The sequence below is a fragment of the Quercus suber genome, unplaced genomic scaffold (assembly GCF_002906115.3).
Source record: "Quercus suber isolate HL8 unplaced genomic scaffold, Cork oak 2.0 scaffold_3B, whole genome shotgun sequence".
Taxonomy (NCBI): domain Eukaryota; kingdom Viridiplantae; phylum Streptophyta; class Magnoliopsida; order Fagales; family Fagaceae; genus Quercus; species Quercus suber.
Genome location: NW_027071805.1, coordinates 1112146 through 1135511, shown reverse-complemented (window position 1 = coordinate 1135511; position 23366 = coordinate 1112146). Strand labels below are relative to the sequence as shown.

Below are 23366 nucleotides of genomic sequence, written 5' to 3'. Positions count from 1 at the left end.
AAAGTGTTCACTTTCCCTTTCCAAATTGTTACCTTTTTTTTTTTTTAACTTTCTCTAATTAATGGTTGAGATTAAAAGTTCTTTTAACAGCTATCAATCTTGACCACCCTTTAGTTCCCTGAAAACTGAAAAAGCGTGGATCATGGAATAAATTAGTATATTGCATTGCGCGTTGTCAGGAAAAAGTAAGAATAGAAAACTATTATGTTCTGTCATTTACTTCTGCTCTTAGTTTCCTGGAAATTGAAAAAGCGTGGGACTGCTTTCACACATGAAAGGCTCCTTTCCCAAATTTTCTTGGATGGAAAGCCGAAGACCCGTGATACTTTACATTGCTGTTGTCAAACAAATGCCAAATGCCAACTCACAATTCCTTTACATACACCCACACCCACTCTCACTCTAAAACTTTCTTCTATTTAACTCCAAATTTCCATTTCACTTTGATCTCTCTGTCTGATTCAATTCACTCCTTTTATCAATTTCGCAATCAAACGCACTGATTCAGAGCATTTCAATCAAGTCTGAGCCTCACTGAACCGGGGCTCTTCTGGTGCAAGACTCAATTGTCAAAACCGTGATCCTACTGTCAAAAAGGTATAGTTCATTTTTTCCATGCGTTCACTTTCTCCCATTTCTTTTAATTCCCCCACTTTATCAAATCTCTTATCTTCTCAATCTTCTGCTTATAGATCCCAATGGATTTCCTGACCAACAAAGGAGTCTCCTCCTCTTATTCCACTTGCCGATGGAAGTATGATGTCTTTTTGAGCTTTAGAGGTGAAGATATCCGTAGAGGTTTTACTACCTATTTATATGAGGCTTTGAAACAAAAAGGCATTAACACCTTTATGGACAATAAGCTTCCGAGGGGAGAAGAAATTTCTGCGGAACTTCTCAAAACAATCGAAGAGTCAATGATTTTAGTTATTGTGTTTTCTAAAAACTATGCAGAGTCCAAATGGTGTTTGAACGAACTTGTTAAGATTGTTGAGTGTTCGAAAAATGACCAAATGGTTCTACTTCGACCGATTTTTTATAATGTAGAACCAAGAGAAGTACGTAATCAATTGGGAAACTTTGAGACAGCGCTAGCTAACCATGAAAAGGAGTTCAAGGATAACATGGGGAAGATGCCGAGATGGAGGGAAGCCCTAAGTAAAGCAGCTAGTGTCTCTGGATGGCATTATGAGGAAGGGTACGTATCTAAATGTTTTTTTTTTTTTTTTTTTTTTAACCTTTCTAGTTAAGAGTTTCACCCATGTGTGTGTGTATATATATATATATATTTTTTTTTTTTCCAAAATTTTGTTGATTATTTCTTTCCAAAATTGGTAGTGGACAACGGTGGCTTTAAATTTTTTTTTTTTAAAGAAACTTAAATTATGCAAAATCTAATAAAAAAAATAAGAACTTGAATATATTATCAAACAAACCAAAAAAGAAAAAAAAAAACAACTCAAAACACATGAAATTTTACAATTTTTTTTACAAATTTTTATATCTTAAAATCTTCATTATTAATACTATTAGCTTCATTATCATTTCTAAGATTAATTATTATTATTGTTAAGTGAAATGGAATACAATACACTTAGAGCCACGGGAATCCGAGTACAATACCATCAATTTAACAAAACAATTAAAAAGCACAATTATGAAATTTATATATAAAATAATATAACATAAAGTTCACAATACTATTTTATAAGCTAGTGCCCATAACTACTACACGTACTGATTTTTTCCGTCATTGAACAACACGTGTAGTGATCTTAGGTCACTGATTTTTCAAAAATATCAATTAATAAAATATAATATACACTTACTAGTTACTTTGCTAAACAAGAGTCAAAATCAAACTTTAAGTATGAAACTTACATCGAACACAGGCAGCACTACAGCATTAGTCATGTAAATGGTTATCAAGATCCCAATCCAAACCTTAGTATATTAAAATCTTACATCATTAAGACGTTTTAAATCTCTCTAGGATCTATACTAAAGTGGGATTTGTGTGGGATCCCGGTCTGGATCTTAGATTCTTATAAGATTGCGATCCTATAATGAAATTAAAGATCTTGTGCTATTAAGGAAAATTCAATTATTTTTTCTTGTTTATTTTCGGCCTCCAAATGGAGCCCAAAGGCCCCAAACTGATAATTAAAAAAAAACGTAATAAATAGATCAACCTAGCTACCCTTGCCTAGATTTATATTTAAAAAAAAAATGAAAATGTAAAAAAAAAAAAAAAAAAATTTCACCGCACCCTAACCTAATCGACAAAATCACAAAAGATAGAAGAGAAGAGAAGAGAAGAAAGAGACTAGAGAGTAGAGAGCTAGTGCATGAAGGACTAGAGATTAGTAATGAATTTGTGTTTGATGATGTCAATGAAAGTGAAGTGAATGAACCTCCAAATGCAACATTAAGAGATTTTGATAATTATCCAATGGATGATGCGGGCCATGTGGTTTCTAACAATGTTGAGAATGTTGTTTAAGATGATCAACCTTACTCTGAAAAACCTAGTCAAGATAACTAAAACTTTGGTCACGATGTTTGAGTGTGTTTATGGTGTTGTTTGAATCATTATTATTTAGTTTATGTTATTTATGTGAAACATTATGCATTGTTATCTGTTTTGTGTTGTTTAAAGTACTTTTGTTCTATGTTCCTATAAAAATTAATTGTAAATTATAAATATAGGTATTTTTTTAGTTTTTATTTTTTTTTAAATTAGAAAGTAGGATATTACGATCCTTGTCCTGATTCTACAATCTGATCCCCAAACCCTCTCATTGATTTTGTGTGAGATCTCAATCCTAATAACCTTGGTCATATATGATAGGTTAAGAATGTATTGACCTCTAGTGATGAATTAACCAATTAATTTAGCCAAGTTAATTAATTAATCCAATTAACATGCAATAGCGCGGTAGCACAAACAAATCATTAACTAAGTTAATATGCAGTGGAAAATAAAATTGACACGGTAATTTGTTTATGAATGGGAAAACCTCAAAGACAAAAACCCTACCGGGTGATTTTAAGGTCACCACTCTCGAGAATCTATTATTATCACAACAAGCGATTATAAGTAAAGGAATCTCAATACTTTATACTAACCTACAGTTGAATCCTTACCTCAATACCTAATTGGATTTGTTCTGTAGTGACAATCTATCCTTTTGATGCATGACTCTCGGTACGTGACTAACCAATTTAATGCATGGATTCAAGTATGTGACTAACCACCAACTTGAGAAAGATGTTGGCGGCAAAGTTCTTCAATTCATCACACAATGAAGATCATGAAACTCCTTGGTTACAAAACCCTACGGCGTACAAACGTAATGGCTTCTTGAAAAGAAAGATGAACTAAGGCATATGTCTCTGGTTACAATATGTTTGTGAAAAACTTTTGCATTGAGTTGCACTAACTGTGACGGCCCTTAAAATAATTCTTATATATGTTTAGGATTGTGAGAAAAGAAAGCCTAAACATGTATCCACTGATTGGAGTGAAATCAGATATGAAAAACCGATTTTCATAAATCTTGATAGATAGGTTATCTGTTGAGAGCTATCAAGCATTGAGTTTAAACAGCCTTTTAAATCTCGATAGATACTAGTTATCGAGCTTTAAAATCTAGCACTTCACTTGATTCTTGGACAGATTTGTATGGCTTTAACACTAGAACTTGAAATCTTGTTTCTTGAAATATTAAACACATCCTAGATCTACCCAAAGGATTAGCTAATTCTACATTTACATATGTTCATAACATGATTCACATATGTCTTAACAAGCGCCTCCTTCGGCAATCTGTGACAAAACCACAACAAACAAATGAACATATGAGAGAAGTCATAAATCACTCTACTCATACTCACTTGTTGAATACAATAAAATCTATCATAACACAAACTTTTGAAAAATTTTGCAAGAAGAGAGTTCATGACAAGAAAGACTTTGACAACCTGTATTTCTGAAACACTTTAAACAAAACTCATCACGACATCTTAGTGTGAGACAGAAATAAAAGATTGCATACAATAAATAAGAAGTATGTGCATAAAGAGAGAAAAGAAACAACATATGAAGAGATATGTGAAAGAATGTAATAACAACCTCAATATATATATATATATATATCAAAAAGAATACAAAGTTTGCTATCACAACGTAAGAACAATGTATCTCAAAAGTAAAGAAAAGAAAAGATACAATGAGTCCTCACTACATCCTTTAAAAAGAAAACACTCCCCCTAACAAATATATCTCCTATAACTAACTCTCCCCCTATGTACATGACTACTCTCATACCCAAAACTACTTCTCCTTTTTGTCACGAATGAAAAATGGTAAGTCACTGAGAAACAGTTATCTCATCATCACTGGAAGAGCTAGCATCCTCATCCTCATCCTTATCGGCAGCACCATCAGTCACCATTGTCATCCTCGTCGTCAGAAGTCTCTAGAGAAGGAGAGGGAGACTCTACGAAGCCACCAAGGTGAGCCTGTTGTCATGTAATATGACTGACACGGGTGTTTATCTGATACAACTCAGTAATAAGTGTATCAAGGCAAGCATCCATGCGCTGAAGCTGTGCCATGACCGCCTCGAGGGTCACACCACCCGCAGAAGTAGAAGGAGCAGAAAAAACTAGAGGAGTTGATGTCTCGGTCCATGGCCGCTTCGGTCGAAGCTGGGCTTCGCTTCGTCTAACGGTAGCAATGTCTATGGCACACATCACTGAAAAGTGAGGAGACTCGAGATAGGAGATAGACACATGACGGAGAATCCTCGTGATAGCAGAAGAAAAAATGAGCTTATCATGGGTCGCCATATCCTTATAGACATCTATAAGGGAGAGTGAAGTGAGAGGGAAAATCTATAGTAAGTCCCTTAATAAGGGATAACAAAAATCGAGCATGAGGCTCAGTAATTGAATTATGGTGAGACAAGGTATATAGAACAAATGTCATCACCATATTCAGAAACCTCAAACCTTTAGCAAAGTTCGAGCAAGGGGTGTTTTGACATTCACCCCAAGATGAAGGTCACGAAACTACTTGGTTACAAAACCCTATGGTATACAAACGCAACAGGTTTTTCAAAAGAAAGATGAACTAGGGCATATGTCTCTGGTCACAATATGCTTGTGAAAAACTTTTGCATTGAGTTGCATCAAAATTGACGGCCCTTAAAATAATCGTTATATATGTTTAGGGTTGTGAAAATCTATAGTAAGTCCCTTAATAAGGGATAACAAAAATCGAGCACGAGGCTCAGTAATTGAATTATGGTGAGACAAGGTATGTAGAACAAATGTCATCACCATATTCAGAAACCTCAGACCTTTAGCAAAGTCCGAGCAAGGGGTGTTTTGACGTTCACCCCAAGATGAAGGTCACGAAACTCCTTGGTTACAAAACCCTATGGTATACAAACACAGCAGCTTTTTGAAAAGAAAAAGATGAACTAGGGCATATGTCTCTGGTCACAATATGCTTGTGAAAAACTTTTGCATTGAGTTGCATCAACAGTGACGGCCCTTAAAATAATCGTTATATATGTTTAGGGTTGTGAGAAAAGAAAGCCTAAACATGTATCCACAGATTGGAGTGAAATCAGATTTGAAAAATTGATTTTCATAAATCTCGATAGATAGGTTATCTGTTGAGAGCTATCGAGTATCGGGCTTAAACAACCTTTTAAATCTCGATAGATACTAGCTGTCGAGTTTTAAAATCCATTACTTCTTCACTTGATTTTTGGACAGATTTGCATGACTTTAACACTAGAATTTGAAATCTTATTCTTTGAAGTATTAAACACATCCTAGATCTATCTAATTATAAGTAAAGTGTGTTTTGTCAAAGGATTAGCCAATTCTACATTTACATATGTTCTTGACATGATTCACATATGTCTTAACAATATATACAGTCATGGGGAGAGAGAGAGAGAGAGAGAGAGAGAGATACAATTCACAAGTACAACAGCTATGTGTGGAGGTAGTTGTTCTATAGGTAGAAGTTGTCTCTCTAATTCTCTTTGGTTAGGGTTTTCATTTTAATTGGAAAAATTTTCATTAGCTTGTAATTGGTAAGTTTGTTGTTGGGCTTCTCCCCCTCCCCCCAAAAAAGATTTAAGATCGGCAATTATTAAATTTTGTTGTTGGCTTTGCTTTAAAATAAATTTGATCAATAAATTTTATTGTAGGACTTTTTCTTTTTGTTTAAAAGGGCAAGAATACAATTAAGAGAGACCAAATTTAATTATATTGGGCTTTAATTATGTAAAAAAAATTTAGGGTGTTACAATTTTTTTAGGATACACAATATTTTAAATATGCTACCACTAGTAGTGGGTTTCCAATAAATATGATACCTCACAAGAGCTGAGTTTTCATGCAACTACTTGCTAAGATTCCGAAAGTAATCTACAAGGCATATATTTAAAGAGAAAAAAAAAAGATTATGTTAATATTAAGAGAAATGATATATCTGAAATCTACATGTACTTTATTTAAAAACGTGTTAGTTGTATCTTATGACTCACAAAACTAGATATCTTAAATTTCGTTCATCTGCTAATCTAACTCATTATATGTTATGTTTTCTTTTGCTATGTGATTGGCAGCCGCACTACATATAAATCTGAATATGACTTTGTACAAGGAATTGTTAAAGAAATATCAAGTGCTACATTTAATCGGAGACCATTATATGATGCTGAATACCTGGTTGGAATGAATTCTCGAGTAAAGGACATAAAGTCACATTTAAATATTGAGTCAAATGAAGTTCGCATTTTAGGGATTCATGGACTTCCTGGAGGAGGTAAGACTACAATTGCAAGTGTTGTTTATAGCATAATTGCTCATCAATTTGAAGGAAGCTGTTTTCTGGAGAAGGTTAGAGAAGAGTCTATAAAAGGTGGCATGATACAACTACAAGAGAAACTTCTTTCTAAGATCTTACAAGATAACTATCTGAAGGTAGACATTGAATCCAAAGGAACCAATTTGATAAAGGAGAGAATTTGTTGTAAAAAGGTTCTTTTAGTTCTCGATGATGTGGATAATTCAGAACAAATAAAAAAATTGCTTGGAAAATGTGACTGGTTTGCTTCAGGGAGTATAGTCATTATAACAACAAGAGACAAACATGTGCTAACCACTCTTCCAAAAGGTCGTCTAATTTACAAGGTCAAAGAACTGTGTCCATGGGAAGCTCGTGATCTTTTTAATATGCACGCCTTCCACACAAATGAGCCCAAGGAAGGTTATTCAGAACTTGCAGAGCTGATTATATCTTATGCTAAAGGACTTCCACTAGCTCTAAAAGTAATGGGTTCTGATTTGTGTGAAAAAAGTATAAGTGAATGGAGAAATGCATGTGAAATGTATAAGAACATTCAACATGAAAAAATTCAAGAGATACTCAAAATAAGTTTTATTGGATTGAATAAAAATGAAAAACATATTTTTCTTGATATTGCATGTTTCTTTAAGGGATTCAGCAAGGATTACGTTGTAAAGATATTAGATGCTTGCGACTTATATCCAGATTTTGGTATTGAAAGGCTGATTGATAAATGTCTCATAACCGTTGAACATGGCACATTGTGGATGCATGACTTGCTACAACAAATGGGTAGAGAAATAGTTCAAGAAGAATCTGAAGGTCTTGAAAATCGCAGTAGAATATGGTGTCCTGAGGATGCTAATAAATTACTAACTAGATATAAGGTATAAGTTCTTTTGCTTAACCTTTTATTTTTCCAAATATATTTTTTCTTTATTTTTTCCTTTTCAATATTGAAGAAAATATATATATATATATATATATTTCGTTTAAAGTTTTTAAAATAATTATACTTTTGTTGGATTCTGTAATGAAGTGCAACTAATTCTTTGTCTTATCTAGGGGTCGGATAAAATTCGAGGCATAATTTGGTGCGAACCTGAACCAATAACAGTATCATTAAAAGCTTCAGCTTTCAAGAAGATGGAAAATCTCAAATTTCTTATTGTTAAGAATGTACAAAATTCCAAAAAACTTAAATATCTTTCCAATGAATTAAGATGGTTTGAATGGTCAGGATATAATTTTTCCTTGCCATCCAAATTTTATCCTCAAAAACTTGTTGGATTGGAGGTGTCGAATGGTTGCATTAGGATAGCAAAATTATTCCAGCAGGTATGGGTTTATTATTTGTGAATCTTCATTTCCCTAAATGTTATTTTTAAAATTAGATGAAATGATTTTTTTTTTTTGGTTTTTTTATTTTTTTATTTTAGGGGTGCCATTACAAATATTTGAAAAGTATCGTTTTGGAAAGGTGTCAATCCATCACAAGATTACCTGACTTATGCGCTCCAAACTTAGAGACATTGAACATTTCTTATTGTGAAAATTTAATTGAGATTCATGACTCTATTGGACTTCTTGATAAGCTCGAACGTTGGATCCTCAAGGACTGCATGAAACTTCAGATTCTTCCGAGCACCCTCAAGTTGAATAAAAGTTTCGCTCTATGGAAATGCCCAAGGCTTGAGAAGTTTCCCATTGTTCACCCTGAAATTAAATGTTTAAAAATTTTCAGTGTGTATGAAAGTAATATCAGAGAATGGCCTTTATCACTAAGATATCTCACCAAAAGGATTATCAGATTAGAGATACATCAATGTGAAAACCTTGGGAAGATTTGGGATAGCACCAATAAATTGCAACTGCTTGAGGAAATAGATACCCGTACTCTCAACGGCTTTGATATTCTTCAGGAACGTTTTGGAAATCCGACACTCATACACTATAAAAAAATTTTAATTGATTTAGATTTTTGTATGAAGAATGATTTCTTCCCGGCATTGAGACATATAACTATAGCTAACTCCAATATTGTTAGTATCCCCGAATGCATTTTTAGATTATCTACATTAAAAGAGATTTACATATGTGAATGTACGGAGCTTCGGGAAATTCAAAATCCAAGGCTTCCACAATCTATTAGACGTGTTATAATAGAAAAATGCCCATCTTTGCTTCCACAATCATCAAGTAGATTATTGAATCAGGTGAGGTCTCTCTCTTTGATAATTAAGTAGTAAAGATACAATTTTTTTGTTAACTTCTTTCACAAACTTCAATTTCTTGTTTTTGTTTAATGCAAGCAGTTTGGAGAAATTCTAGGGAGTCTACAGAATAGAGTCCGTGAAGGTGCAAGAAGCGACATATTAATGGATCTCTTTGACGACTCTGAATTTGAATCTGACTCTGAATCTAAATCTGATTCTGAAATTGAGATTTTACTACCAAGAACTGAGATTCCAAAGTCGCTTAAATTCAATCATCAGAGTTTTGGAAATTCCATATCATTCAAGGTTGGTTGCATATTTCCAAAATTGTCCGTCTGTGTTGCTTCTCGTTCAGCGGAGGCACATATAGACAGACAATTTTGGGTTCACGTTTCCATCAATGGTTGTAAACAGATATTCAAATATCGATACCTAGGAGATAGCTGCGAGGAACTGTGGTTATTTTCTAAATCTCTGGGGCAGTTGAATAAACCAAATCTATCTGAACAGAATCAGGTGGAGGTTGAGGTTAGATGTGAAATTGGTTATGAGCTAGGAAATCACACTGATTTTATAAAATGGTTGGGGGTGAATGTAGAATGCATCTGCTGTCCTCAGAAATCAGATATTACTTACTTGCCGCTTCCGAGTGACAGGAATGGTTGTGGGTCATCCTCAGTTTCGAATGACACCGAGCTCCCGCCTTTTCAACCTGCTTTCCCCACTTCTTATGGTTTTGAACCTGGTTTGAAGGGCTTTCTTGGTGATTTGAATGTGTCATTATCGGCCCCTAATAACTCTGAACTCCTTGCATTTTCACTTGGTCCAAATATGGATCATGAGGTTTCCAATACTGTAAATGATTTGAGGCTTTTGAAGGGCATTCATAATGATGGGTGTGATTTGAGTTTGTCACTAAATGATTCAAATGAAAGAGAAAGTGAGCCTACTCTGTTCCCTGATTTGACAAATGGGTTTGACTTCGGCTTTGCCCAGCCAAATTTGGAGTTAGGCTCAGGTGTTGGTAGTGGGTTTCATTTGGGTTCGTCTTCAATGGCCCATGCCAGTGTAAATGATGACTCTGATTTCTACATGGGTTCGTCTTCAATGGCCCGTGACTGTGTAAATGATGACTCTGATTTCAATATGGGTCCACCACCGAAGAAAGCGAGGACATCTTGATCAGACTTCAAAGAATTATGCCACTCTTTGTTTCCCTGATTCCCATCTGCTCCAACGCCAAGTTAGTCCCCTTCACTAGTAAGTATTACAACTCCAAACCCTCTCTTTTTTTGGTTGTTTGAATGGTAATGTTTTTAATATACAACGAGTGCTTGCTTGGTTTGTTGGACATATATACATAAATGAAGTGCTTTTATGGTCTTTTGCTTTTATTCAAGTTTTTGTTGTGTTTTGCACGCTTGAATATTCTATTGAGTAATAGCTTACGGCCCTTGGAGTCATGTGGTATTTGTTTTCCTTAAAAGCGGTTTATAAAGTAAAAGGTGTGATTTTGGAGTGAAAGTTGCTACGCGGTTGAGATTGTAGCCTGCTATTTCTGTTTTATTAAGTAATCGCAATAGAAAAATTCCAGGAGCGAATTATTGCAGTTTAACAAAGGACAATTTGCCTATTCATTGAACTGTTGTGTGACATAATTAAATTCTGCAGCTTGGAAACAATCAAGCATCGGAATTTCTGAGGACTTCATCAAATGATTGGTCTGCATGACAATGGACTTGAAGCTTTAGCAAGTGATTCTATTCAATGCTTCTGGTCATCATTTCATAGTTGCCTCGTATAACTTCTTTGCTGGTTAGCCTCTACTCAATAATAGTTTGTGATCAACATGTAAATATTTCAAAATTGATTTTGATTTCAGAGTAAACCTGATTATCTTGTAATGCCAGGAACTGAGATTCCAAAGTCGTTCAAATTCAATCATCAGAGTTCTGGAAATTCCATACCATTTAGGTTGGTTGCTATAGATTTGGAAATTCAACCATCGTAATTGGCCATCTGTATTGCTTTTCATTCAGCTGAAGCACATATGTGCAGAATTTTTCATGTTCACTTTTCCATCAATGGTTGTAAATAAAAAACCAATTATCTAAAGTACAGGAGAAAGCTATGAGGAATTGTGGTTATTTTCTAAATCTCTTGGGCAATGGAATAAACCAAATCTATCTGAACAGAATAAGGTTGAGGCTGAGACTGGGCTAAAGATGAAGCTTCTCTTAACTCTTGCTACCTTCATCATCCTTATTCAATCTCTTCATCTTCATTTTGCAAACAACACATAATTATGATGTAAAAGAATATCCCTAAAGACATAGTGGCACCATTCTCTACCAAGGTGTGCCTCCTTTAGTTACATATTTGGGTGCCTCTCTCTCTCTCTCTCTTCATTCGTTAGGGAATCATGAATTTTAATGCAATTATAAATTATAAAATAAGTATTTAATTTCTTTTATTCATTTATTGTAATGAAGTTACCTGGCCTTGTTGCTGTGAAGTAATTGGTGGCGTCATATCTTTCCACCTTGCAATTTGGTTTTCTTTTATTATGATATTTGTCTTTTATTGATCATATTTGTCTGCTTCTGGTGCATAATGTTTGCTTAGCTTAACATCAGTCAAGTGCCAAGTAAGGTTACCTTCAATGTTTTGGAATGGCTCAAGACCTCTGTTGTTAACAGTGAGGCCCAATTTCTTCCTTTCTGGATTTTATGTTTGGGTTATGTACCATATTCTTAGATATTCAATTTGGTTTTTGGTTTTTCATGTCCATTTTTTTGTTGCTTTGGTGAAGGCATATTAATATTGGAACGTACTAGAATCTATGATGGTTTTTATAACATATATTTGCTATGTATGCTGAATCAATGTATTATTACTTTTTGACCGAAAAATGAAAATCTTGAGTTCAATTTGAATGAAGATTCAAGATGATATTGAGGTTTCCATAAATAAATTATTAAAAAAAAAAGAGAGATGATATTAAGGTTATATATAGAAGCTGGGTGAGCTGTAAATCAACTTGAAGGAATAGACTTAAATAAGATTCTTATTATTTCCAATCTTCAGGTTTTGATATATGAATGTGGAGTGAAGGTATAGAGAATCACTGTATTATGTCATAAGAAAGCTACCCTGATTTCATTTATTATTTTCTATACTACTAGCTTCCAAGTCGCGAACTCTAAGTCTTAGATATCCCAGAATATTTCCTCCCTGCTCACTTATAGTTTTTCAAGTAAGGGAGATAAATTTGTAAAATAAAAGCCCACAATTTAAAACCTCCACTAAACCCACGTTCTCAGCAGTTTACAACCTCATCATCTCTTATCCTTTTTGAAATTGAAATAGACGCACTCTCTTTTCTCTTTAGCTCTTATCTTCTTGAAATTGAAACAGATGCAATCCATTATGTGAAACTTTTAAACATCTCATGAATTTTACAAACTTTGGGAGTTACACAACAACATGAGAAAATTTTCCACAATCAGTGACTCAGAAGGTATTTATTTTTTTGGGCTTTTTGTTGGGGGTGGGGGGGGGAGAGGTGGTTTGATACTATAGTTTTTGGCTGCCTTCATTTTATACTGGTATTATTTTAACAGTTATTAGCATCTCAATACTTTTTTTCCCCCTTTTTTGCATTAGATACAAACTTTTTTTGGGTTGAATTTGTTTGATACAATTGCATCAGGTACTACATTCCTTTAACATTTATTAAATTATTGCTCTTTTTTAAATAAATTTATGGAAGTATCATGCAATTTAGAATCAAACGGAACACTAATGGGGTGAGAATTTTTAGGAGGTGGTACACGGTTCTTTAGTGTTGCTACTTCAAGAGTAAGGTGAACAAGGACAGGACCTTGCTCCAAATATTTATCAAGAATGTGGGAAATACTATTTCCGAAATAGTCAAACTTTCTAACATCAGCAAACTCGATTCACTACAGATTTTCAGTGCACGATAGTCAATCCAAAGGTATGTTCCTTGCAATTTAAATTCTTAATACAGAACCTGATTCCATTATGTGAAATTTAAACATCTAGCACTTCCTTATTCTTCATATTGAGCAGAGCAATCACCATTGGGAATTTCAGCAAAAGGTACATTCAACGAAATTTAATGAAAAATACCATGTCATCAGTCAAAAGGTATGTTCTATCAAGTTTTCTTCATTCTCTTACATATTTGATTTATGATTTGATTTTTTTTTTTTTTTTAAATGCAACAGAGATACAATCGGGTTACATTTTGTCAACAATGGTTCCACTTTCTGCTCTCAGCCAGATCCCAACGCCAAGAATGTAATTTTGTCATCTTTTTAGGTTTTCAAATAATGTCATTGATTTAAAATATTTATTTGGTTTTCGGTTGTATCTATAGTTGTGCTAAGGTTTTCGGTAGTATCTCAAATTGGAATGTATGGAAAATTATGACACTAAATCTCAAAAAAAAAAAAAAAAAAGCCTCAGAGCATGCGTGAAGTGCATGTGATGTGGCTACTTATTATTATTCTTTTTTAACAGGAGTCAGTAAGTAATTGCTTAATTTCCTTCAATGTTTGATTTCATTTAAGGTGTAGTTGCATTTTCTAATTAAAGAATAATAAATAATGAATTGAGCCAAGCAATGAGTAGTATGTAATGAGATTAATTCATATTTAGAAGAAAACGCTAAACTTTGCAGTTCTGTTGTAAATCAGATTGGCAGTAAATATGAACTAGATTTCCTAATATGAAGTGGTAGAAATTGATCTTGCATTCATATATTAGGTGTCTCAGGTTCAATTCTTAGACACCAATATACCTTAGATCTATAAAGGCAAGCTGAATCAAGTAATGCATACTGTGGTAAATTCTTGAAAGGTCCTATTAGTCTAAAGGATTATTTTTGTTGTTTCTTTTTTTGGTTTTAGTTTGTCATGTTCAAGAAAGTTTAAAAACTCTAAGGCATCATTGTACAAGTTGTTTTGCAGATCCCCTGCTTTAGTGATGTTCTGGTGAATATTCAAGAATGGGAGGATCAGCACATACTCTACTTTGAAAATCTCTTTAACCAATTTTGCCTTCCATTTGATAGCATGTGATAACTACAAAAATCCATACCTCTTTTCCCTTTTTGGTGCCTGGATCAACTTCAACACTTAAGAAGGAGACGTAAGGTGAAAAGTAAGCTCCTCTGCTAGGGCATGAACTAAAATTTTATTATTCAGTCAAAGATTTAGAAATTTAATTCTATTTGTAAAAGTTAATTTTTTAAATCTTTATTTGTTTTTATGTTTGACAAACAATGCGGAACAGCTATTACAAAGGACTATATCTATGTTAAGGTCATCAAGATGTTACACTTCTACAGCTAAAAAGGTAGGTAATTTATTTGTATTGTGTTCTGGAAGGCATCTTTTGAAGTGCTTCTAGCTTTCGGAGTACTAAGGACAAGTTCACATTTTGAATTCAAATATTAAGACAATAATTTGATTCTTTTAAACCAAAATGATATTTGGCCTGCTTGACAATTGCCAATCAATCATGTTAACAGTTTTTTCTGATGTTCCATTATTTTGGACAAGATAGAAGAAATTCTCATAACTTATGAACCTTGTCTGATGAGTAAAAGATATTAAAACATAAGATCTGTGATATGCCTTGTAGGTGTTCTTTACCTTAATTTTCTTGGCCAAAAAAATTGAGGTAGGTGTTTGTTGAGATTTTGGTTTTTCCAGTGATATTTCATTATTTTTAACCTGATAAATCCATGCTAGGTCTTACTAGAAAAGAACTAACATAATAAAGTTTCAATGTTAGACTACTCAGGCAGCTAATTGTTGGAAATTTGGGAGAGGTTGCCAAATGAAGATGATTTCCAGTTGAAAAGAATAGGGATTACTAAATTTGTTGATAATACTAAATGCTTTGGGATATATTCTCATAGAAGCTAAATGGATAGTGGGAATTGGGAACTCTATTCCTATCAGCCCTAACTTTTGGCCTAAAGTAAGATCCTTTGTGTTTTGGAGAACACATATTTCAAGGTTTGTAAGTTTGTTGATTAAGTAGCATCACAATGGAACAGTGCATTGGCGACGTATTATTTGCACCTCATGTAACCAAATCTATTGTTAAGAAGCCTCCTAGGTTGGGAGTTGCAAATAAATTGATTTGGTCCCATGAATCTGTCATGTCTCTTTAAAGTCATGTAAGTCTATTGGCTTCTCCATAGTGAATGCTTAGACGAAAGAAGTAGAACTTAGATATAGTTCTCAAATGTCAGTTGCCCTATGAGAGCTAAAACTCCCTTTCAAAGTCCTTACTTTTCTATTAAAACTACAAATGATTGTCTTCCACTGAGAAGGGAATTTGCTAAGAGGAATTTAATCAATGATGCTTCTTGCCCTTTCTGTGCTACAATAGAGGAGTCCTTGGACTACCTACTTATTACCTGTGAATTGCATAGTCAATTCAGAATTGGGTTGCTATTTGGTTGGATATAGTGTACAAGGCACAAGACATGTGTCATTAGTTCACTTTCTTTTTTTCCAACACTTGTTGGCCTATTGGATCTATAAAAAACAAAGTGCCTGCATGAAGCTATAAGTGTTGATGTTAGTAAAGTCCCGAGTCCCACTATTACCTATTTGCAATTTGTAGGGATGCAAGAAACACATGACAACAGGGATCCTATTAAATTTTAACAATTTTAGTTTTGTTTGTAATAATTGACAAGCACTAATTATGATTGAAGGGAGTAAAAGCAATTGAAATCAATTGAGGAGTGCTGCACTTCTTTGTAGGGATTAAATTGGGAGACTCGTTTTGAATTGTTTTTACCAATAATGTGCTCTACAATGCTACAGTTATTTGTTTGGTTATTAGTGAAGCACTACTTTTATAAATGTAAGGTGAAGGGTGAGGTTGTGGGTTTAAGATTATGGGTAAATGTGTAATTATTATGTCCTTTTTCTTTTTTTCCTTTTTAAAGAGTAAAATGGAGGGTGAAGTTGTGGGTTATAAGACCAACCAAGTGCACATGTAAATTACTAATAAAGAAAATTAGCTGCAGATGTATTAGTCAAATTTTCACCATATATATATATATATATATTGGTAGTGAACCTATCACTAATGGAAATGCATCTAATGCTGAAACTTTAATGGTGTATCGAATGCTGACACTTTAATTTTGGTTTATCTACTGCCTATTAAAGTGTAAAGTTGTGTTGGTAATTAGTACCAAGACATATCATATTTTTAGTGTAAGATATAAATTTTGTCATTGCCTATCCTTCTTCTTTATCCTCACTATTCTTATTTAGGACTAGCAACTATTAATCACTATACCAAGTTTTTTAATCTTTGTCTTTGTCTCGTAGCTTTTTCCCACAACAGAAAATTTCTTGGCAGTATAGCACATGAATAGATGTTGAAGGTGTGAATCACTCTCTTTCTCTCTTTCATAATATGTCTATATGATGATGTGAAACTTGTAGAGAATTTGGTAAATATAATTATTGTTGGATGCTTCAAATGGTTGTGTATTGAGGTGTGTATGCTAACACTAATTAAATCCATAAGATATTTCATAATTAGAAACTCATGATTGGGGCATTTTCTTGAGTTGATATTTTTGGGGAAAAAATGTCATTTTCTGTAGATTATTTAAGTGCATTGGTCAAATGAGTTGCATTTGTCCTCATGGTTCAATTTTTTGTCATTAAAGTGCAGTTTTTTTTTTTAAAAAAAAAAAAAAAAAACGTTAATGTCAAAGTAATTATATATATATATATATATATGTATATATATATGTATATATATATTTGATAGAGTAGATGGAGGTCAAGATAGTGGAATCAACACCTAGCAGATGCTTGTGTAACTTACTGATCAAAAAATAAATATTTAAAAGATGCAATATTTTCTTTGTATTATGAGCAAGCATCAACTCTTTGAATTTCTTAATGCAATAATGGGATTTAGATTATTATTATTATTTCTTTTGAATAAATGAACATAACTTTAATTAATGAAGGTACAAGCAATCTACATAAAGAAATAGTCTAACAACTTGGACCAAACCAGAAGCCACTTAGGACGACCTAACACTATCAAACACAGAGGAGGGGCCATGCCTCAAGCTACACAAACATCTAATTGGAGTAGTATTCTCAATGCTTTTAGCAAAAACAACATTTATGCATCTGGCCTTATGCGTAAAAGCTTGGATTTCGTTTATTTACTGTGAGGCTCTGGAAAAAGTCTTACAAGTCAAGCTAATGTGGCAAGTGGCAATTGTGATACGATAGTGCTGAGATGGACATGGAAAACAGTGATCCAAGTATTAACAAATGTATACCTTGTCCTTTAAGGAATTTTATGTGAAAAAATATCTCTCTTTCATCTATTGAGAAAACCCTTAGTTATCTTCATCAAAGATTATTTAGTTGGAATGCTTTTCAACCAATTCATTTGAAGATGTGTTTAAAACTATTTGCTTACTAGTGATTGACAAAATAATATTTTCTTGAATAATCTTGTCCTAATCAAAATTTAGGGGGCAACTTGGCAAGGGATGGGGCTGTAGTTTAAAGCTTTGTACACCCCATTATTCTCTTGGTTGTATAAAAAGCTCAATTAATCCCCAAATGAGTGTTTGTTTGCTCATCACTTGTTAAATGACTGGCTTAGGTGTTATGACATAGGACAAAACCAAAACTTGCTACCACGAAAATTGAAAAATGGAAACAATAAAGATCACCAAGGAGTATTTATTAAAAAATAATAATAATAATAATAAAGATCACCTAGGAGTCATCACCTAGTATTTTTTGGAGTCAACAGCAAGCAAGATAGAAGACCTAGGAGTTAGCATCTAGCATTGGTGGGAGTCAACACTAGACTATTGAAAATTCCCAAGAGAAATTGTTATTAATCAAGCAAATTGTAAATATTCTCCAAAGGCGTAAAATATAGATTACTATGACAAAAAAATAATTCTATTAGACTTATGAAACCTGATTCTAGTTGATTTGGGAAGTCCCAATGATTGATTCATAAAATAACCTTGACTCTAGGAAATAAATAAAATAACCCAATTAACTTCTAAGACTTAAAATAAAACACAATTTGACTTCCAAAAATAAATAAAAATAAATATTTCTTTGTGCTTTATGCACTATGATCTTTTGTCTTTGCCTCAGATTTGGTGCAAATTATTGTTACCAATACATATGCATTTATGACTGCTTCGAAAGCCAATGAAAAGTAAATTCATTCACTTGGAATTAGCATTTGACTTTGCAATAGAATTTGTAACCAGCACATGGTTTATAATTTGGATTTCTGCTTATTGTTTTTTTCATTGCATCTGAACAGCTTGCAACTTTTTCTTATAGCTTGTTTATATGATGGACAAAGTATTTTTTTTTTTTTTTTTTGAGAAAGTGGTGGACAATGTAATTGATCCTTGTAAATGACCAAATTTAACATCATTTTTTCATATAATCATATGCTAAATTGTCTTTTTAAGTGCTATTACTATGGGTCATTTATCGCTTTTTGATCCTTTGTGCATTAACTATTATTTTGAGGGAATATCACACAAATAACAATAATTTAATGGGATCAAGGTGGCTCTATTTTATTGAGGGCATCTATGTGTAAATTTGATTTCAATGTTTGAATCTTTCAGGTACCAAGAGAGAGTGCAATTAAAGGAGCCAATTGTAGCAGTTCAAAGAGTTTCTTTGCTGATTTTTAGATGGATGGTGGTGTAGGTCTTTTAGCGGTTCAAAGAATTTCTTTGTTGATTATTTTCATCTCAACTTTTCACCTTAGATTTCTTTGGTAATCCTATCCATGACCTTCATTTGGCATCCTGATGACAGAGTATTGTTTACCATGCCATTTACATGGTGGTGTTGGTTGATATTTTTTGAGAGGATTATGATGTCTTTATTTTTGGTGGATCATGTTTCTTTCCTTCGTTTAAGTTTTTCTTTGTAATGTGTTCTGTCTCTCTCTTTTTGTACCTAATCTTTATTTTCCCTAGGAGGACTTGGTGAGGATCATAAGGCATTTAGTTTTGGTGTATCATGTTTTTACTTATAATTTCTTTTTTTCAGTTTTTGGACTTCTCCCTCCCATTTGTATGAAACAAAGTAAGTTGAAGGCTGTTTGCTCAAGCTGGGAGAAAATTTAATGAGATAATTCCTGATTATGCAAAATTTGCATTGTTTATTCTTTAAGTTCAAGAGTAAAGCAGATATCATCTTTATCCCATAATATCCTGTCCTTTAATATGGTTATTGTTGATGACTTAGTTGGATGTTTAGCATTATCATTATGATTGATGGACAAACATATCAGATAGAAGAGAATGAGTGATTAAACCAATCACAAGGGGTACTTTTACAGCTTCATACTGCCCTTTATAGGCAAAAAAATTTATTCCCATGTCTAAATATAGCTAACCCTGATATGGATTGCGATGCCTTTCTTCCATGTAGATTTTGAATCTCAATCCAAAACAAAGGTAAGGGAGTCTTGATGTTCAATGTTTAGTGCCAATACTGGCCGATTGACACTCTTTATCATACGTTCCCCTACAGGAGAAGGCTATACGGGATTAGGGCACCGGTCAAATTTACCATCAAAATATACAGTTGCTAGTAGGCTATTGGCAGTATTGCCCTTAAGGCCTCTGTCCTGTCTGTCTTTTGCTGATTACTAGGTTTTACGTATTCGTTGATTTTCTCCACATAGCTTAGCAGTGCCTTGTGGTGGGCGGTGAAAAAATTTGAAATGGCAGTGACTTGTGGGATGGAGGCTGTGTTTGATGTTTTTAGCCCGGAATGGGACAGAGGGTATACACCGATTTGATGTGGTGAGTGGTGAAATGCATTCACTTCGCTATACTTCATCTTCATGTGCTAATTGAAGTCATTGGTTTTGTATGAGGCGCAATGAAAGGCATTGGTTTTCCATTACCTACATTATCTTCATGTGCTAATATAAGTCATAGGAAAAAGTTCCCTCTTTTTCTTGATATATAAATTGGAACAACTATCAAATTTTGGTGATATTCTGGCACCAACTTTAGTTTAAATTTAATTGTTGGGATAAGCGCAAGAAGGAATTAGAGCTCTGGGGCAAAACGTAAAGTACTTTGGTGGGAATAGGTACTTCTAGATTTGGCAAGAAAGATAATGTGGCTCATGATTTTTTTGGTACACTATGACACTAGATTTTGGGTTGTAGTCTTCTAGAAGCCAAAAGATTATATATATTTCTTTAATCATTGTATTAAAATTTTAATTTCTTACTAAATGGTTCATGCATTACATTTACAGTACAAACGTGGGCAACAAAGAAACACTTGTTTAAGAAATTTAGGTTTGTTTTCAAATATGTGTTAAAAGCAAATTGATTGATCTTGAATGTATGATTTGTTAAGCATCACCAGGGTGAGATCGGAGAAAGCTGTATTACGTGGTTACTTGGTCATGTGTACAAAATAAAAATTATTCTACTGGTATTGATTGATTTGGTTGATGCTTGATGAGTGTTAGAAAAATGTGAATGCTAGGGAAAAAGTGAATTGTGAAATATGCTGAAAAGATTTAATGTTGTTTTAATAACGTTGTTTATATATTTTGAAAATATATGTGGATAAAAAGTGTGTGAAAATACATGTAATGTTGTTTAAACACTAAAAACTGCTGTTTAAAATGCAGTACCAAACACCCTCTTAGTGTCCTATGACTTGGACAAAAACTTTTGCGCTACATTTGTTTGAACCGGCTCAATAGTCAATAGGTTACTATAAAAAAAAAAAAAAATAGTCTGTAGGTTTCATAGTCTTGGTAATTGGGATAAGGCTTCGTCCAGGTTTTGGTGTCTCCATGCCTGTGTGCTAGTTTTTCTTAATTATATCGGTTTATCTTGTTAAATTTTTCTTGATAAGTAATTGTCTGATCGATGTGTGATGCCTTTTAAGGTTACTAGTCGCATACCCGTGCTTTGTGCGTGATAATTTTTTTTAGGATGGTCTCATTAAATATTTTATTAATACTATAATTTTAGTTATTAACTACTGGTTTTTCATTAGTTTTTAAGTCAACAAAAACCTTAAATATACATTTTTTCACCTTTATACACACACATATATAGTGAATCTTTACACATACCTTTAAGAAAATTCTATATATTCCACTTTTTTGGATGCGTAAAATTATAGACTACTACACAATAATGAGAGTAGCTAATTAATTTTACATATATATTTTTAGTGATTTCATTTGTAACGCTTCTTATCATTATCATATATTTACTAACTGATGATTTGCATAGCAAAGACAATAAATGACAAGTAGCATTGTTCATTAGATTTTTGAAAATAATGGTGTATGAAAATTATATATATATATATATTATAAATAAGGTTAAATAAAATGTCAAAAAATTGATTTTTAAATTTTCTAACTTTATTTCTTATGTAATGTCAAAGTGGAGTAAATTCTCTCTCTCTCTCTCTCTCTCTCTCTCTCTCTCTCTCTCTCTCTCTCTCTCTCTCTCNCATTCTTCCTTTGATGCATTGGGTGTGTGAATGAGTGTTTCCCTAGCATTATTCCACTTAATGTGGACAATTTATTTATTTAATTTAGGCAAAATATTGCATTTTAAAAATTTTAAAATAAAAAAGGAGTGGAAATATAAATAATTTACTGATATATATGGGGGATGTGGCTGAATTTAAATGTTAAATAAAACGATATGAGAAAAAAATAAAAATAAAATACATAACAATAAACACTAACTTATCCAAATAATTCTATGTAATATAATAATAGTACATTCTTATATACTATTTTTAATTATTTATAATGCAATATGATAATATTTAACAATCAAAGTAAAAAAAAAAAAAAAAAAAAACAACAACAACAACAACAACAACTTCAAACACAAAACTAAATCCCATCAACCAAAATAGAGTTCTAAAGAATACAAAACTTTATCAACCTAAAATAGATATGCAAGAAAAATAAAAATAAAAATCCACCAAAAAATTGAGGGAGAAAGAGTGGAGAATAACCACTTTTTTGTGAGAGAAAATTATGTAAAAAATGGAAGAGTGAATGACAAATTTATACAAAGAGAATGATAATAAAAAGAAACAAAATAAAGGAAGATAAAAAGAAAGAAGAAGAGTGATATCAAGGTAGAATGTTTGGGAGATGAAAAGGTAAAGAGAATGAGAAAAGTTGGAAAAAGTGTAAATGTTAAAAAAAATGAGTACAATTTATTGAGCAAAATTTTCTTTTATTTATTTATTTTTTCTGAGAAAGAAAAAATGGGGTCTTTATGGTCATATTACACCCCTGGGCAGGGAGTCAGTGGCCTAGGTCGGGGTAACCCGATCTCGGGGCCTTCTGTACCACTGTGTGGGAGTCACCTCACATTTGTGAGTACACCTCATCACTAAGTTTACCCACCAACGGAAACCTGTGGGCAGCGGGACTCAAACCTAAGTGTGTTGCACGAAGCGTCCAAGTCTTATCCACTCAGCCAAGCCCCGTTGGCAATTTTCTTTTATTTGCACTTAAGTAAAATATTACATTTTTTATTTTTTAAAACAAAAAGAGAGAGAAAATATAAATAATTTAATGATAAGAAGGATGTGGTTGAATTTCAATATTAAGTAAATTAGAAAAGAAGAAATAAAATAATGAAAATTAAAAGATATAACAATAAACACTAAATTATCCAAATTATGCTATATAATGGAATACTATTTATTTTTATCAACTATCTTTAATTTTTTTATAATATAATCGGATAAGATTTAACAATCAAAGAGCAAAAAAATAATGATAATAATAACTTAAAACACAAAACTAAATCATATCAACCTAAATTAGAGTTCTTAAAAATACAAAAATTTATCAATCTAAAGCAGAGATGCAATAAAAAATAAAAATCCACCAAAACATTGAGAGAGAGAGAGAGAGAACCTTTTGTGAGAGAAAACTATGCAAAGAATGGAAAAAAGTGACAAATTTATAGTAAGAGGGAAGGGATAAGAAGAGACAAATAAAGGAAGATGAAGGAAAAGATGAATGACAATATTAAAGTTGAGGGTAGTGGGGAGATGAAAAGGTAGGGAAGAAGAAAGGTTGAAGAAAGAGTAAGTATTTAAAAAATAAGTGAATGTAAAAATTATAATAAAAAAGGAAATAAAAAAGAAATATATATAT

General features: G+C 32.8%; 1 protein-coding gene across 12 annotated transcripts; it reads left to right on the top strand.

Moving 5' to 3' along the window:
* The first annotated feature begins 203 nt into the window (after nucleotides 1–203).
* Nucleotides 204–19334, top strand: LOC112028520 (TMV resistance protein N). 12 transcript variants are annotated; one of them, XM_065770146.1, is made up of 16 exons: nucleotides 205–597; nucleotides 693–1198; nucleotides 6654–7764; nucleotides 7943–8215; nucleotides 8317–9093; nucleotides 9193–10353; nucleotides 10765–10908; nucleotides 11004–11067; nucleotides 12760–12805; nucleotides 12917–13093; nucleotides 13189–13266; nucleotides 13347–13419; nucleotides 14091–14283; nucleotides 14416–14478; nucleotides 16485–16540; nucleotides 18800–19334. In XM_065770146.1, the coding sequence occupies exons 2-6, from the start codon at nucleotides 699–701 to the stop codon at nucleotides 10273–10275; spliced, it is 3744 nt and encodes a 1247-aa protein (XP_065626218.1). In that variant the 5' UTR covers nucleotides 205–597; nucleotides 693–698; the 3' UTR covers nucleotides 10276–10353; nucleotides 10765–10908; nucleotides 11004–11067; nucleotides 12760–12805; nucleotides 12917–13093; nucleotides 13189–13266; nucleotides 13347–13419; nucleotides 14091–14283; nucleotides 14416–14478; nucleotides 16485–16540; nucleotides 18800–19334. The 12 variants fall into 12 exon arrangements, with proteins under 12 accessions (XP_065626224.1, XP_065626218.1, XP_065626217.1 ...); XM_065770145.1 differs by lacking the exon at nucleotides 12760–12805 and adding an exon at nucleotides 11719–11791; XM_065770144.1 differs by lacking the exon at nucleotides 12760–12805.
* The last annotated feature ends 4032 nt before the right edge of the window (nucleotides 19335–23366 follow it).

What these genes read in the sequence shown, in the direction of transcription:
- LOC112028520 (XM_065770152.1), top strand. Translation starts at nt 699, where the DNA reads ATGGATTTCCTGACCAACAAAGGAGTCTCCTCCTCTTATTCCACTTGC. An exon ending in GGATGGCATTATGAGGAAGG is followed by an intron (nt 1,199 to 6,653) that starts GTACGTATCTAA and finishes TGTGATTGGCAG; the next exon opens with CCGCACTACATATAAATCTG. An exon ending in TAGCAAAATTATTCCAGCAG is followed by an intron (nt 8,216 to 8,316) that starts GTATGGGTTTAT and finishes TTTTTATTTTAG; the next exon opens with GGGTGCCATTACAAATATTT.